General features: G+C 42.5%; 1 protein-coding gene across 5 annotated transcripts in view; it reads left to right on the top strand.

Moving 5' to 3' along the window:
• The window catches only part of ZNF423 (zinc finger protein 423), a 237,676-nt gene that overhangs the window by 135,489 nt on the left and 84,365 nt on the right, over positions 1–17,822 (top strand). For all 5 annotated transcript variants that reach the window (XM_075765394.1, XM_075765392.1, XM_075765393.1 and 2 more), the window contains 2 exons: positions 2,401–5,624; positions 12,588–12,672. In XM_075765394.1, the coding sequence (XP_075621509.1) occupies positions 2,401–5,624; positions 12,588–12,672 (3,309 nt within the window). The remainder of the gene's footprint in view (positions 1–2,400; positions 5,625–12,587; positions 12,673–17,822) is intronic.

Raw genomic sequence — 17,822 nt, 5'->3', positions numbered from 1 at the left:
GTCGGCCCCGCCTGTGTTACCACTGGATTTGGCCCATTGCATCTACAGTTTCAAAGCTGAACAATGAACCTTTATTCACTGGAGCCGCTGTAAGTACTCCGGGTTCTCCCCGGTGCAGTCCTTCCTCTGCGTGCCACTGCCCAGCACAAGGCACAAGTAGTCTGGCTGCAAAAGGGAAGATATTTAAAATGCATATATTTTTCTAATAATTTCTGCAAAGTGGACATTTTAAATTATTTAAATCACAGCCGGTAAGCCCGAGCAGTAAGTAACATAATGGTGGTGTGCTTCTTTCCCCATTGTTGTTGCTTTTCTTCTTTCCCCCCGCCCCGTAGACAGCAGTAGCGGGAGCAAATGCAACATGTGCTGCCCTAGTTCAGGCCCAGCATCCCCCTCTTGCTCCCCTTTGTCTCCTTTCCCCTGGAGGAGCCCAGCTGGCGAGAGGAGGGAATTAGCCAGCCCTGAGCTACCGGCACCTCCCCAGGGCCCCTAATCCAGGCGCTGGCAGCCGGCTGCCTCCTTCCCTCCGACGGCCCGTGGCCGCAGGTCCGTGGGGACGGAGCCCCGGATGCGGCTGGCGGCAGAGACGGGGGGACGGGGCAGGCGGGGGGACGGGGGCTCCCCGGGGGCAGAGCGAAGCTGCGCCGGCAGCGGGGCGGGCGGTGGAGGTGGCTTAAATTGGGAACATGAGGCTTTGTTGCAGCCGCAGAGAGAGACCGGTTCATGGTCGGGGGAATGAAGCCTGAGAAAAGTTTATGTAAAAATCAGGGGCTCGTCGCTTGTGTTTTAGGATCGGGCTCGGCCAGGCTCCGAGGAGTTAGTTGAGCACAAAGATCTTGAGCATCTTAGAAGCGCGGGTGCTTGCTGAGAGCCGGGGTGCATTTCGGGAGTGGGAGGAAGCGCGTTCTCCGTGTCCGGTGTTGCTCTGGAGCAGAAGGTTTAGTTAAATGGGGGAGCAGAGCTCCCCGGGGAGTGTGGGGCGATGGGAGCGAGCCGCGCATCCCGGAAAACAGGCAGCCCCGTCGTGCCGGAAAAGTTGTTTGGTGTGTGATTATTTGGTTTAGTTTGTCCAAGGTAGCTCTGCTCTCTTTTTTTCCTAGGATGAAAGGGAAGGTCTTTGCCAAAGAAACGGTGCCACAGGAGCTAGCCTCTTACAGTGGTGATATCCTCATTAGCCGAGCCTTTCTTTGAGAGCTACTCCGCCGTACATGTGCTCTTCTCTGCCTGGTGACTCTGTAGTTGGCAGGCACGAGGAGTGCGCGTGTGGCAGCCTACACGCACAGTTGGGGATTTTTTTATTGGTTTGTTTTAGTAAAAGCTGAAGTAGGAACATTAAATGTTTTATAAGGACAACGTATCTGGAGAACCGGTTCCCTTTTTTGAATCTCCAAATGTATATGTGGTCAGCGCCTTCCCTCATTTACATGAATTTTATTTTTGCTTCATTCTGTGGTTCAGTTTTATATCGGACTAGCGGTATTTTTGCTTCACTCAACATCTCTGCATTTATTGGAATTAGGTTATTTGAAATCGCTCTCTTCTGTTTCTTGTTAACAATTCTGTTTATGAAAGCTGCCAACATTTTATGTATTTTTCCTAAAATGACTGTTTTGCTGCTGGAGTTAGTGCTGTGTTTCTTTATGGTAATATCAAATTATAAAATATTTTCCAAAGCCTCATATTGAGCAAAGGAAATAGTTATTAAAGCAGAGGCTGGGCCATTGTTGGTTTATCCTGAAGTTGATTGTTTTGTTATGTCTTGAGATCTCCAATGGTGATTTTTTGGGCTTTTTTAATTTGTTTGGGTTTGTACCAAGCAGGCAACATTACCTTTCATACAAATGAGTGTGGTAATGGTGCAGATCTCCTCTGATTTTCTTGAGCTGTCTCAAATCTGATGCGTTTATTTCACCTAGATGTTCAACTCTGCTTTTGAGCAGCCTTTCGTTCTGTTGGTTTTGAGACAGAACTGAAGGATTTTATGTAATGGAGACATTACTTACAATCATCTTGATGCAGCATTTAAAAAGACCCACAAAATCACAGGTGATCACTTAACACTGTAGCTTTTCGAAATGTTTGTATTGCTTCATTGCACACTGTGTTTTGCTTTATTCATTGTTTATTGCTTTACAGTACAGTGAGCAGGTGTTAAACCTGCTAAAGAAAAATGTTTTTTATTAATACTGTATGTTGGCATATTTGTGAATTATGTCTACAAATATATTTTTATTTTTCTTTCTCAAACCTCCTTTGAAATTCAAGAGAGATTTTTTTTTTTTAGTTGATTTTTTTTTATGCTATAGTAGCAGAAGCCCATAGTGTTGTTGAGAGCTTTGTCCTTATTTCACAGATGCACTGGGAATTGTTTTTAATCTCCTTTCTGCTTTCCCATTACAGATGGTGATGACGACCCACAACTCTCCTGGGTGGCTTCATCTCCCTCCAGCAAAGATGTTGCATCACCCACTCAGATGATAGGAGATGGGTGTGATCTCGGCATCGGGGAGGAGGAAGGGGGGACTGGCCTGCCATATCCCTGTCAGTTTTGTGATAAGTCCTTCATTCGCCTGAGCTACCTTAAAAGGCACGAGCAGATCCACAGTGACAAACTACCTTTCAAATGCACCTACTGTAGCCGGCTTTTTAAGCACAAGAGAAGTAGGGATCGCCACATAAAGCTTCACACAGGGGATAAAAAGTACCATTGCCATGAATGCGAGGCTGCGTTCTCTCGCAGCGACCACCTCAAAATTCACCTGAAAACCCACAGCTCCAGCAAACCGTTCAAGTGTACTGTGTGTAAACGTGGGTTTTCATCTACCAGCTCATTGCAGAGTCACATGCAAGCTCATAAAAAGAACAAGGAACATATGGCAAAGACTGAGAAAGAGGTGAAGAAGGATGATTTTATGTGTGATTACTGTGAAGAGACATTCAGTCAGACTGAAGATTTGGAGAAGCACGTAATGACACGCCACCCACAGCTTTCCGAGAAGGCAGATTTGCAGTGTATTCATTGCCCTGAAGTATTTGCAGACGAAAACTCGCTGCTCTCACACATTCATCAAGCCCATGCCAACAAAAAACACAAGTGCCCTATGTGCCCGGAGCAGTTTTCTTCAGTGGAGGAAGTCTATTGCCACTTGGACAGCCACAGACAACCTGACTCCAGCAATCACAGCATCAGCCCTGACCCAGTCTTGGGGAGCGTGGCGTCCATGAGCAGCGCAACGCCCGACTCCAGCGCGTCGGTGGAAAGAGGTTCCACCCCAGATTCGACCTTAAAGCCTTTGAGAGGACAAAAGAAAATCAGGTCTGTGGACAGAGAGGAAGGCCAGAACTGGTCTAAAGTTACTTACAGCTGCCCGTACTGCTCGAAGCGCGACTTCAACAGCCTTGCTGTTCTGGAGATCCACCTGAAGACCATTCATGCAGACAAACCTCAGCAAAGCCACACGTGCCAGATCTGCCTTGATTCCATGCCTACACTGTACAACTTGAATGAACATGTGAGGAAGGTGCACAAAAACCATGCCTATCCCATGATGCAGTTTAGCAACATTTCTGCCTTTCACTGTAACTACTGCCCGGAGATGTTTGCAGATATCAATAGCTTACAAGAACACATCCGTATTACTCACTGTGGCCCAAACGCTACCCCTCAAGATGGCAACAACGCTTTCTTCTGTAACCAGTGCTCCATGGGCTTTCTGACCGAAGCAACCTTGACTGAGCATATTCAGCAGACTCACTGCAATGTAGGAAATTCAAAATTGGATTCCCCTGTCATTCAGCCAACGCAGTCTTTTATGGAAGTTTATTCATGCCCTTATTGCACAAACTCCCCCATTTTTGGCTCCATCCTGAAGCTTACAAAGCATATTAAAGAAAACCACAAGAACATTCCTCTGGCACACAATAAGAAGTCAAAAGCAGAGCAGAGTCCAGTTTCTTCTGATGTAGAAGTCTCTTCCCCTAAAAGGCAACGGCTTTCTGCTAGTGTAAACTCAGTGTCTAATGGTGAATACCCATGTAATCAGTGTGATCTAAAGTTCTCAAATTTTGAAAGTTTTCAAACCCATTTAAAGTTGCATTTGGAGTTGCTGTTGAGGAAACAGTCTTGCCCTCAGTGTAAAGAAGACTTTGATTCCCAGGAGTCTCTTCTGCAACATCTCACTGTACATTACATGACAACTTCAACTCATTATGTATGTGAGAGCTGCGACAAACAGTTTTCTTCGGTGGATGATTTGCAGAAGCATTTGTTGGACATGCATACTTTTGTGTTGTATCACTGCACCCTTTGCCAAGAAGTTTTTGATTCCAAGGTATCTATCCAAGTGCATCTGGCAGTCAAGCACAGCAATGAAAAGAAGATGTATCGTTGCACAGCCTGTAACTGGGATTTTAGGAAGGAGGTGGATCTCCAGATCCATGTGAAGCATAGTCACTTAGGAAATCCATCAAAGTCTCACAAATGCATCTTCTGTGGTGAGACCTTTAGCACAGAGGTAGAACTGCAGTGCCACATCACAACTCACAGCAAAAAATACAACTGCAAGTTTTGTAGCAAAGCTTTTCATGCCATCATCTTGCTTGAGAAGCACTTGCGGGAAAAACATTGTGTTTTTGATGCTAGCGCTGAAAATGGTACAGCTAATGGCATGACCCCAACAAATAAGAAGACAGAAGGAGCAGATATCCAGAACATGTTAATGAAGAATCCAGATACTTCCAACAGTCATGAAGCCAGTGAGGATGATGTTGATGCTTCTGAGCCCATGTATGGCTGTGACATTTGTGGGGCTGCCTACACTATGGAGGTCCTCTTGCAGAATCATCGTTTGAGAGATCATAACATCAGGCCTGGGGAGGATGACTGTTCTAGGAAGAAAGCAGAATTCATCAAAGGCAGCCACAAGTGTAATATCTGCTCAAGGACCTTTTTCTCAGAAAATGGCCTGAGAGAGCACATGCAGACCCATCGAGGTCCAGCTAAGCACTACATGTGCCCCATCTGTGGGGAACGCTTCCCATCACTCCTGACCCTGACAGAGCACAAAGTCACTCACAGCAAGAGTTTGGATACAGGGACGTGTCGGATCTGCAAAATGCCGCTGCAGAGTGAGGAGGAATTTATCGAGCACTGCCAGATGCATCCAGATCTCAGAAACTCCCTCACCGGGTTTCGCTGTGTTGTCTGCATGCAGACGGTCACCTCTACCCTTGAGCTGAAAATTCATGGGACGTTCCATATGCAGAAATTGGCAGGAAACTCTGCAACCTCGTCGCCCAACGGCCAGGCCTTGCAAAAACTCTACAAGTGTGCATTGTGCTTGAAGGAGTTCCGGAATAAGCAGGACTTGGTAAAGTTGGATGTGAACGGCCTTCCCTATGGCCTGTGTGCTGGATGCATGACCAGGAGCACCAACGGACAGTCTTCAGGCTTGACTCCACAGGAGGTGAATGAGAGACCGTGTGGCAGTCTGAGGTGTCCCGAGTGTAGTGTCAAATTTGAAAGTGCTGAAGACCTAGAAAGCCACATTCAGGTAGACCACCGAGACCTGACGCCTGAGACTAGTGGCCAAAGGAAAGGTACCCAGACGTCCCCCGTTCCCAGAGTAAGTACAGCTGAACTTTAAAATGTCTGAGGGATAAAATGTAGGCCTGCAATGTGACTGAGAACTGATCTGATGTTTTTATTTTTAACTGTCACTTTATAAAAGTACTTGTGCTACTAAAAACCCAACAAAACAGGAGGAAAGGTAGAGTAACACACATAGAAAAATTAGAGATTGCCCAGCCTTGCAGGCTCCTTGATTCCTAGTGGCAGTGCATCAGGTCTCTTATCATAAAACTGCCCTAGATTTACCAAGAGAGAGCTGAGACACTTGAACGGTGGGGACTGAGTTTGTCCATAGATTCTGATGCTACTGAACTAGCAGATCTGGAAAAGCTGGGGCACTTCTATGAAAAAAGGAGGTGCTGAGTACCCAAAACAAACAAAAAAAATCTGATCTGTCATACCTGAGGAATGACATTATTTCTTACCAGGGAACTAAACTTGAGTAGGAGGATGAAGGAAATTTTGAGGAAAAATATTGTGAATTCTACCTTACCCCCCAAATTCTCAACTAAACCTCAACTAAACTAAATTTCTGTGCTAAAGAGCTTGTCCTTATGGATGTCTGTCAGAGTGAATGTTGTGAGGGTCTTTGGATGTCTGTGTGCATACGTGTGTGTGCGTGCGCGCGCGTGTGCATGATTTAAAAAGTGATTTCTAAAGGATCTGCTTCATGGCCTTCTTGTAAGATAAGTAGTTTTCTTAGTGAATCTGGAAATTGTTGTCTAATGCAAGTTACATATAAGTGTGCTCAACTTTAATGTTTGCAGATAGCCTGCTTTCCCATTTCTTAGCTTACAAGATACTTGGGAACATGCAGATCCAAGTAAGGTTTCAGAAGCCTGCTCAGGAGATTAATATCATTTGCAGTTTATAGTCTTTTAAAATTATTTTTTGACGTTTTGGTTCAAGAATGGGCCAAGTCAGTCCTTCCTCTGTCAGGAACAGATGGAATGAGAAGTAGATTTTGGAAATCTTCTCGGGAGACCAACAGCAGACACATCTGAGTATTGATATCATCTGACATTTTTAATTAAACATGATGGGGTGAGATTTTCAAAAGTATCTAAGGAAATTAGGCACCCAACTCCTAATGAATAATTCCAGCCGTAGATGCCTGTTTATGTCAATCTACTAATTAAAGCACCCACAAACACATCTTACTGCATTAAAAGAACCTGAAAACACCATTCAACTACAATACCAGAGGCTCAGTCAGTAAGAGAAGACCTTAAGTACATCCTGAGGACGTAGGCTGAGATGCCTCCAATAGAGCTGGTACAGGCTATGCCCCCGCAGGACTTGTTAGCTCTGGCTCAGCACCAGGGCCGTGCTGGGCAGCAGCATCCGGCCGAGCTGGACTGTGCATGGCCAGCTCGAGCACGGCACTGCCTGCCCCAGCACCCACTGGCCTCAACGCCCCCGGTCCAGGCTTCTGAGAGAATCCCACAGAAAGTTTCTTTTTGGGTTTGGGTTTTTGGTTTTGTTTTTTCTTTTTTAGTAAAATGACTGGATGTTGTTCCTTCTGGGTATGGTGAATGTGTGACTAAGCCTCCAGGCACACACACTTAATTCTGCAGAAGAATAAGGAATGGAAATATCCCTCCTTCAGTGTGATGCCTTTTGAGAATTCAGCTGGGGCTCTGGCTAGGTGATTCTCCTTCCTTCTCATCAGGTCTTTATTTTTTTCTAAATACCTTAAAGCACCTCTATTCTCTTAGGTAGGACTAATTCTTACTTCATATGGCTGTGCCTATAGCCTAAAGTATTACCTCTTCTTTCCTGTCGACTGTCAGAAGCAGAATACATTGCCATTTTCTCCTCTGATTTCTTGCTTTAACTCTTTATTTTCAGTGAGAGCTTCCATACTTGTTCTCTCAGGGGAGAGTTTTAAGTTCTTCAATAAGGTAAATGCTTTGAATTTCATCCCATGAGGGCAGGTCTTAGTTCCTTTGTAGAAGATAATGAAAAATCAGCATTTGTGATGATGGCAAATGGTACCTTCAACAGGTGTCTATCGCCTGCACATATGCTAATATCAGAGACCTTTATGGTGTGCATCTCAGGAATAGATATATTGTTATTAGGAATAATTCATTATCTTACCCTTCATTATAGGTACAAGACCTGAATTCTGATATCATTTCACATGGAAACTATTGGCGTTTCACTCATATTTCTCAAGGCACGAGTGCTCTCTGTGCCTGCCTAGCACAGGAGTTTTCAAATAATTACACTGTCTTTTAAATGGTGATAAATCCCTGTATTTCAAGAACAGAGTTTACTTAACTTCATTGGCTTCAAGTCATCTTGTTAGCATGCTGTGCACAGGTAAAATACTGTTTTACTAGAGCAATCTTAAGTGCACAATGGATGTAGAGTAATCTGCAGATATCTGGACAAGAGCTGCTTCCCTCCAATTCTTGAACACATCTACATTTCTTTTTTAAACACCTCATTGATTTTTCTTTCTTAAAAAGAAAAGAAGTTGAAGATTAGGACAAGATACGGTCAGAAAGAAAATGTAGGGAGATTAGATTTTAAATAGTGGGCATATACTTCAGAGTAAATAAGAAAAAGCAGAATGAAATCCAAGCAAATGGAAATGGTGACGATGACATACAAAACACGTAACTTCTTTGAATGTTGGAAGTCACTCTGCCAGTAGTTACTTCTTGAATTGAAGAAGACAGTGTGGAAACCAAGAGGAATTTCAGAAAAAAAAAAAAAAAAAAAAAAGAAGATTTAACCCCAAAGTGGAAGGAGGAAAACAACTATTAGCTCATGATTAATAAAAAGTGAAAATATTTGGGAGGAAAAAAAGACAGAGCTGGAGAAAAAAATAATTCCTTTTTAATGTATGTATTTATGTTTGTGTGTGTATGCACGTGGATATAGCACCACAAAAGGACCATGAATATTTTTTTATATTTTGTTTGGTATTTTACTATTGAATTTTTGAAGGTTTTGTTCAGAAAATCAGTTGGAGACAGCTAGATGAGGATCAAACGGCACTCAGAATTGCTAGGCAGTTTTAGTGTTGGGGTTTTTTTTGTATCGATAAGAATGAGAGAGAAAGCACATAACCCTTGAAAATGCTGCTGTGTTCTGTCTTCCTCATTTACATTTCAGTATGGCAACCAACTAGGAAGAAATACCTGTGAATTCATCACCTGTGTTTCTAGGACATCTAACTGGGATCGAATCATGATGGTCAACAAAGGCAGATTGCCAGATGAACAAAGGTTTTGCCCCTATACATGGAAAGATCTGTATGAGAGGATTGGTATCAGGAGATTTTAAGTGAAGTCAATGGTCTTCTGTATGGAACATCACTAAGAGGAAGAAATAAAACATGCCTTTTTAGTGAAAGGTTGATTTAACATCATTTTACATTTGATTCTTATAGTTAGTTCTACATGAGCTTTTCTATTTGGATAGGACTAAAACGGTTTTTTTAGATGAGTATCACAAGTGGAGGTACCATTCCAGTATCTGGCACATGGACAGCTCAAGACCTTTTTTTATTCTATTATGATCGCATCAGAGGTAATGCTTTCATTTTTCTGAATGTATTTCTGTGCGTAGGAGCTTCAGTTTTGAATACATTTTATTAATTGCTTTTAATATGTCTTCTAGAGGAATGTGCATGTCTTGAGAAACATGAAAAGTTGTTTAGTACTGAGATTTCTCATTGTCTCTCGTAATACCGGAAACACTTGTATTTCAGGCTGCTCTTTCACGATGAATTTATCCTTATTTTGTACCATAGTTGTTACGAACAACGCTTGTTTAACATTTACAACAGCAAATGTTTACACTTCAATTAAATTTCCATCTTGAATGGTGTTACTATATTTAGCCCACCTAGATTATTTGGACTGAAGAAGCAAAGGAGGTGGCATAAAAAGTTGGAAGAATGAACCCTACTGTGCTCCTTTACTCAGTTCCTTTTCTCCTGCACACTTTCTTGGACTCAATTCCTTCTCTTTGTTCTCCCCCGCACCCCTTCTCTTCCCTTGTAAATCCACTTGAATGGAGGAATATTTTCTTTGTAGAACAGGAAACCATTTCCAGATTTAAACGAGGACAGTCTGGAAAGCCCATGGGAACAATAGTTACTTCAGAAAAGAAACCAGAACCCTCTGATGTTAATACTACTACTTTGTGCCAAGATTAGAATTAAATATCTTGACTTAATGGGGACTGAGCTCTCAGCTGAAGGCCTGCTCATCTTCTCTCTTATGTCACCTAGATACTCTCACTTAGACACTTAGCTGTTACCTCCTCAGTCTAGGCACCTTTGTTGTCACCACATGTCAAGACAAAACTTTAAAAAGAGATAACTGACCCATTAATAATGTTCTTGAAGCCATAATACCCACAAAAACAGTAGTAGAGGGTCATATTTGGTACCACAAATAATACAACCTTGCATTAAATCTACTGCTCTCCATTTACTGAGAACGGAAGTCTGTTCTTTTGACATTTTTTTAAAGAGGATTATTAATGAGCAAAAAATTCAGCTCTTACATGTACTTCTGAGAGCTAATCTAGCTATAGTTATTTTATGGCCTGTATGAAGCTCTTTATTAACCTCGGTCCCATATCAGGTGGGGTACTCTATCACAAGAGCCATCACCTTAGTTAAGCTGCTCTTTTGCATGCGTTGTCTCAGCTGAGGCTAACGATAATACTCAGAGGAATTCTGAAATCTGCTGTCTTCTCTGAGGGGTGGGCACCCTAAGCAGTGTGTTTTATAAGTTTGTGAAATGGTGTGGAGGAGTTTGCACTGGGTCTGTGAATAAACAAAGACATCCTGTCTCCAGATCTGTTAGTAAGTAGCTTTCAGAAGCACCAAAATCAATTAAAAAAATGCATCATTTGTCTGTGTTTAATCTAACTTTAAAGGTTTGAAATGGAGTTGAGCTGAAATATAGTCCTCCTTAGCTAGTTACTTAGGGAACCCTCATAACAGAGGTAAGTGTTGAACAAGGCACAGAACTTAGTCAGCTTTGAAGTTTTAAAGAAGAGGAAGGTTTCAAGTGTGACCACATGAATCATTCACTGCCCAATCCCGTTTTTCTCTTCCAAGGTTTTTTGTGTTCTGTTTTGTTTTTAAAGTTAGGAGCCCTCAGCATGTGTATGCCAGTGTGTTTGAGAGGACGTGTACGTATGTGTGCTGTGCGCGTCTGCCGGAATAGATTCCCAAGAAACAGCGCTGCAGAAATCCAGCTGCTTTTCCATTAACAGCCTTGATTTCCGAATGGACTCCAGGAGGATACTTTCTGGAGCTGCCTGGGGATAACTAGCCAATCCAAACTATTTCTTTTTATATGGTTGGCTGTGTCAGGTTTCGGCCAATGGAGTATAGCCTTCTTCCTATTATCATGTTAATCACCCATTGTTATTTTAGCCTCGAAAGCCCTGCCTATGTGCAAACACATACTGCGTACAGAATTCATGGAATACACATAACATCCATAGACTGGTGCATTTGTTATTATGGTATTACAGCATGTTCATTAACCTCCAGCAGGCTAACTTGTTGCCATTGATGACATGGGAAGTAGTTAAGAAGCTCTTGGCAGCACCTAATTTGTTCTTTCCTCAGCAGGTGCTCAAGGAAATTGGATCCCATGCGCAGAGGGGGTGACAGCAACTCCTCTGTTTAACTCAAAACTTCTGACTTATTACTGCTGTCCTAAAAATGGGATTCTATACCTAGGTGTGGGGTGGAGGCTGTAAGAAAAAATAATGTGCATCTAAAAGTGCACAAAAAATACCCACAAAATATTTTGTTTCAAAAAGTTAAGAGGATGTTGTTTACTAGATTGGGTTTCTGATGCTGATGGCTTGGGATTCTCATCCATTCCTCGGCTAACTGAGCTTGTGGCCAGCACGCCGAGATTTCACATACGTTCTGCTGGCATCCGCTCTAGCCGTAAGGATATGGACCGCACGCTCATGCTCATGCCTGTTGGCAAGTGTTGCAGTAGGAGTTATTGTCTAGGAAGAAGTAGGCACAAAAGGCCCAATTTTTCTAAATTGCATGTCAAAAGATGTCTATTTAGACAGCATATTCCCATGCAGTAAATGAGCATGCACATTAGACCAAAGCACCGTAGTCCTGCTTTGGGAAATAGTTTTCCAAGTGTACAAAAGCTTAGCATTAGTGTGTTGATTTTTTTTCCTAACATGGATGCCTAACTTGTCAACATGCATTTTAATTTCTACCAATGATTTCTTGGATTTTTTCCTGTCATGTTGCACAAGTACATGCATCACTGTCAATCTGCGTGCAAACCCCATTTTCCCTATTTGAATAAATGGTTCATGTAATTGCCTCTTCACACTATCTCCTGACTTCCGCAGCTAAGCCTCCCTGGTATGACTTTGAGACAGAGAAAATACACAACAGATTGTGCTAGGAAACCGTTCTTTGTGCTAATGCAGTTTTTCTAGGATTTCGGATGGGAGACCATTGCAAAATGTATTTTTTCCTGTTGTCCTTCGCTTCCCCAAATAATTATAGGTGTTTTGCCTACTGTATTTTGAGTTTAACTAAAGATGGAATTTTTTGAGAAAGTCGATCTTTTTCTGAAAACAGAGTTACTTTTCAATGTGTTTTATTTCACTCGGCAGGAATTTTTACTGCAAAGGGTTAAATGACACGAGCAATCTGATTATGGCTCAAGTACTCAATCAGATTTTCAAGCACTACCATTTGAAATTTTTTAAGCCGAAATAAAAAAATTCTCCTAAAGGAGCAGGCTGTTAATTAGAGATCATATTTATAGTCCAAGAAAAGCCCAGCCCAACTTGCTGTCTTCTTGGGGATATATGAGCAGAAAATGCCTCAGTGGAAGAAAGTTGAAGCACGTAACATGCTATATTCATGATCACACTTGCCTTATGCTACAGTGCAGTTTTCTCTAATCTCTTTTTGGTTATTAAACAGAAAAAGACCTATCAATGCATCAAGTGCCAGATGACCTTTGAGAATGAGAGAGAGATACAAATCCATGTCGCTAACCATATGATTGGTAAGACATTCTTTAAACTAGGCCACTCATCGGCTGCTTATTTTTTGCTACTCTTTGAAATTCACTATTCTAATAACTTGTTAATATTCATGCTGTAATTTATTTTTTTTATCTTTCAAGGAAAATGATTTTGATGTAATGATTCTTCACTTCAAAGCTTTTTAAATATGTGGTTATAAAAGTGTTACTGCTGAGCTTTTTTCCTTATCCTTTTGAGTCCTCATGTAGCATTTTCATTTATATTAAAATCAAACTTTTGACAGTATCTTCCATTTGATAGCATAAATTTCTCTCTATCCATGTAAAAAGTACTTGCCAGTTGTCAACCACTTAGGAGCAATTATGTTTCAATTTTGTATGTCATGACATTGAATAGATTTAACTGCTAGCATTTTCCCAGCTAAGTGTGGTGAATTCCTGAGGAACATTGTCAAAACAAAACACTTACAGAGTTATTTCAGTGAGTATTCTTCTTCTTTTTCCAACAATTCTGGACTTCAGAAAGTTCAACTTTTCAGACGTACAAATGTTTTAAAAATCTGTGCTTGCTGCCTTCTACTACAGTCCTGTCACAAGAGTTTGTAGTAAAGTGTTATTGTAATCTGATGGGTTGTATTTCTGCTGCAGCTGTATGATTGCTTTTCTGATGAATGCAAAGAAATGTTTTTCCTGTCTGTACAGATGTTATAAATATATGTGTTGGCCCAAGAGGTCAGTTTATTTTGATGCGTAGACCACAAAGGAGTTACTACACATGCCACTGTAGGCATGTGTTGGATGAGATCCTTCAAGGACCCTACAGTGCACTCTGTGCATCTCATATGTTCACGTGCAGAATGTATCATCTCCCATAAGCATGATGGTTTTCTTTCAACAATTTTACATTTAGGAAACTATTCTCCCATCAATGCATGTATGTAACTCCTCTTATCTTTGAAGCAAATTACACATAAATACCAGAGAGAGAGAAATACGGACTGACATAGTCTTCGCACCCCCACCCCCAAATGAAAAATATAAATGTCAGTCACAATAATTTTTATCCAAGAGCCAGGCAGGAGTTTAAGTCAATGTCAAGCAGGTTAAGATGAAGATATCTAAAAATGTTTGCTTTTGTAGCAGGTGTTAATGTAATCTCTTGTTTGCAAGCTTGAAGAGTGAGATCCTTGTTAATTGGACCGTAGTGATTTCATACAGCTCCCCCCTAGATTTTTTTAAAGAAGCCTGAAAGAAAGAAGTCCTTAGGCAAGCTTAGCACTTGTTTCAACTTAATTTGTGATCCAGTAGCTAATAAATTATTTTTAAATACAAAGGTCATGAAGTACTGAGTTGAGGTTCTGCTTGATTCAAGATGGGAATTCTTTTTCCTTTTGGAAAGATGTAATGTCTTCATTTTCCAGTAATTGATGTGTGTTTATTTATATATATCCCCAAATTACTGCTGTCTGGAATAATACACAATATATAAGACATTACAAGGTTCACTATTAGTGCTATTGGAAAACAACAGTGGTAGAAGACATAGGAGGCTGAGAAAAGTGTGGTGCTACTGTTTGTGAAAACTGTACCTATTGTTTCCTTGAAGCTGTACGTAAGTTACTATACATATTTGGAAGAAGCCTATGTAAATATAAAGGTGCATATGGACTCAGTTCTGTACACTTATGACATTGTAAATGCCAGGACATGGTAAGAAAATACATGATTATTCCATTGTGGAGTCATGTTGTTGTGTCTCTCTGCTGAGATACGGACTGAAAATGTTCATTAAGTTCAAGTCATCACTTTTTTTTATGGTGGAATTTAGGAAAGAGCGAAGTATAGAAACTAATGAGGAGCCAAGCTTCCTCTTGCTCCGGGCATCTCAGGCAGTTCACGAGACACTTGGGCCCCCTCTTTTTCAGGACACGTGACTGCCTCAAAAAAGGCGTTGTCAGTGAGTCTACTGTTGGTATTTGCTCTTTACTAGGGAGTACTGAAGGGGAAAGGAGAGACTAGATGTCACCACTTCTCCAGCAGTAAATGCTGTGTAGATTTGTGGTGTTAATTTGCATAGTGCTGAGTCAGTAACAGTAAGGAGTGATGGATTGCCTCTCGGGCTTGCTCCTGTGCCCTTTGTTCAAAGCCCGAGAGCCTTGAGCCCTTACAAGGCCATAGGAGAGACTCCTTATCACTCAGGCTGGTTTATTGCTTATGAAATAAGGGGTGCAAGAGTTTCCCTTCTCTGTGTTCAACCAAGTCTGGCCAGGTGGGCAGCAAGAGAAAGAAGCTAATATAACGGTTTCTGCAGCCCAGGTCTGCGTCACAGGGGTTATTAATGTCATCGTTGTCAATTTAAGGTCTACAGATGAGGATTTGTTTGTGCTGGGGGGGCACTGAGATCCCAGGGTGAACATACAGGTGTCTGGGGGCTGGGTGGGGAGCTTGCTCTCAGACTGTGTCTCCTCAGGAGCTTAGGGTCAGACTCATCTCAATGAACTTGTATCTGTCTAAAATTAAGGTGTCTGGTTTAATATAGTCATTGAGGTGCCACCTGGGGAAAATGAATGATTGATACCAATCTAAGATAAGAGTTTGAGTAGGATAAGCATTTCCAGGGAGAGATTTTTATCTCTCTTTTGAATTTGAAGTGAGCCAAGACAATGAAGTTAGCCTTGACATGTAATTTTTAGGTAAAAAAACCCTTGGCTTTGATAATCCAAGACCTCTCAACAGCACTTTCTCCTCATACTTTGAGAAACATAAAATCAATAGTTGAGATATCCTAAGCACTTGCTTACAGTTTTATTCTGCTCAAGTGACTGTCAACAAAGGAATCCCTGCTCTGTAGCAGCGACGTCTCTTAAGTATCAGTGTCTGTAATATGATTAAAGAATTCAGTTGTTTCTTAGATCGTAGTCTTAAAAGGTGCTTCCAGTTAAGTTGGCTGTGCCTTCCTCTTCAACCTCTCAGCTCCTCAGTCTGGAGTCAGAGGCCCTGCTCATAAGTCATGGAGGTAGGGGGTTTATTTTTTTCAAAGCAGTATGCAGGGAATTTCCAGTGCTACTCCCACACACCACTTTGAAAAATTACCCTTCTGCACTCTAGCCCTTCATATCCTGTGCACAAACACAGAGGCACACTGGGTTCTGCGCAGGGTCCCTGGGGAAGGAGCAGGCTGGAGACATCCCCAGCGGAGGTAAATTGTAGATGTTTTGTTTCATTTTACACTGGGGCCTGTAGGAGGGCTGTAAGCAGCAGAACAGACCTCTTTGGCTGTGGTTAGCCAGGAAGGGATCTGTTTAGAAATATTTGCAGCTGGGGGCGGGGTTCAAGGTGGAATTTTTTTAGAGAGTAGAGGTCTTTGAAACTGTGCACTGATTGGGGCTCCTTTGAAACATTTCCATGCCCACAGAAAGGGGATCCCCCTTTGAAACATTTACAGGCATTGGGGAGTCCACCTGGGAGTATATCAAAAACTTTCAGTAGTTCTTGCTGCCTCTGTACTTGCTTACCTCCTGTTGCGCTGACCTGGCAATGTTTAAAGCTTCTCCCCCTTATCTCCCCACCTACCAGTGCCTCTGATGTGCAGTCTCTATTGGAGGCAGGGGAAGATGGGCATACGCAGCCGTGGGCTCTATGGGGGGCACTGAGCAGCCATGGCAGCAGCCAGAAGCATGGAAATCTGTCAGTGCAGCTGCTCCCTGGTGGCTAGTGGGCCTGTGGAACTTCAATCTCCATCAAGGGGCCACTGCTGAGTCCCCACGGTACGTGAGCGGTGGCTGCCCTGAGGAAAGGGCCCTAGCACTCCCCCTTCCCACACTGCCAAGGGAGCCCCTGCTCAGAGCCCTGCGCAAGGAACATCCAGATTTGTCCCCGGGATTTCCTACTGGGTTTTTACAGCTGTCTTGTTCCCACCCAGCTGGGCTGGGTGCCCTAATTAATATTTTTCAGGGTGCACAAAATTCCACAGGCTTGTTGCTCTCCAAGCAGGTCAGGTCACCCAGTATCAAGGGAAAGTGCATTTGGATTTATGCTGGGGCTCTCAGCTGTTTGGGTAAGAGAAGTGGACATAGCAGTACTTCTCTCCATCTCGGTTAGATGAGGGATGTTTCCTATTTAATGTTCAAAAAAGATGAATGACTGTCCCCACCCTTCTTTCTCCCTTTCTCTAAGAAAGTCTCCTGGCAATCGTGCACAGGAAACTGAACTGGGGTGCAGTTAGTGCTGGAACAGGGAAAATAATGATTCTTGATCGTGCTCTAACACTGGGATTGCTGCAGAACCTTCCTGCCTCTGGCTCCAGCGGAGTGTGTTTGTGGGCTCACGAGAGGCTGGCTGCCTCCTCAGAGCTCAGCAGAGCCCTTCCCTGGTGCCGCTCCTGTCCTTACATGTGCAATTGCCAGGGCTCCCAGTAAAATTCACATATGAATGCCAGTGAGCAGCGAGGGCGGGAGGTGGGGGCAGGCTGGCTGTGTTACGGTAGGTGCGATGTGAAGCATGAGGCCCCTGTTTGTGCTTTGAGAGCCACTGGGGACAAAAGGGAGTGCTGGAGGGAAAACTTCCAGAAGTCACATTGAAATTGTTCAGTGGTCTGGTTCTCGGGCTGCTGTCTGGATAAATACCCCCCTGTTTGATGTGATGGAGACGACCAAATTAAACACCATGTTTGGAGGAACGGGGAGAGTTTTCCGAGTACTGCTCTAAGCCATGGCATGTCATGCATTGTATGTGGTGTAGGACTCCAAGTATCTGAATTACCTTTCCTGCCCTTGCAGATCATGTTTCAAGTTCTGGAAACACTCTGCCAGAATTAAACACAAAGAGGAGGGATAACATCCATCCAAACTTAGGTTTCTTTCAGATGCATACAAGTATTCTAAACAAAAAATTATCAAACATAGGTTTCTTATTTTGTTAACATTTAAATATAACATAATATTTAAAAATAACAAAATAAGCCTGTTGCTCATAAGAGGTCAAACTGCAATAATAACCACAGAAATGATTTCCTAAAAAGCTGTAATTTAGAAAGCTGGTTTTATGTTTGAAAGAATTAGCAGTTGATACCAAGCTCAGTCACTGAGATGAAACCAGCACAGTGGTGAAGGGGTTAAGATAGTATTAAAAATTAAACATAAACCTATATATTCCCAGTTATCTTTTCTTCT

This window comes from Balearica regulorum, chromosome 13 (genome assembly GCF_011004875.1).
Source record: "Balearica regulorum gibbericeps isolate bBalReg1 chromosome 13, bBalReg1.pri, whole genome shotgun sequence".
Taxonomy (NCBI): domain Eukaryota; kingdom Metazoa; phylum Chordata; class Aves; order Gruiformes; family Gruidae; genus Balearica; species Balearica regulorum.
This window is presented reverse-complemented; position numbering and strand designations above follow the sequence as displayed.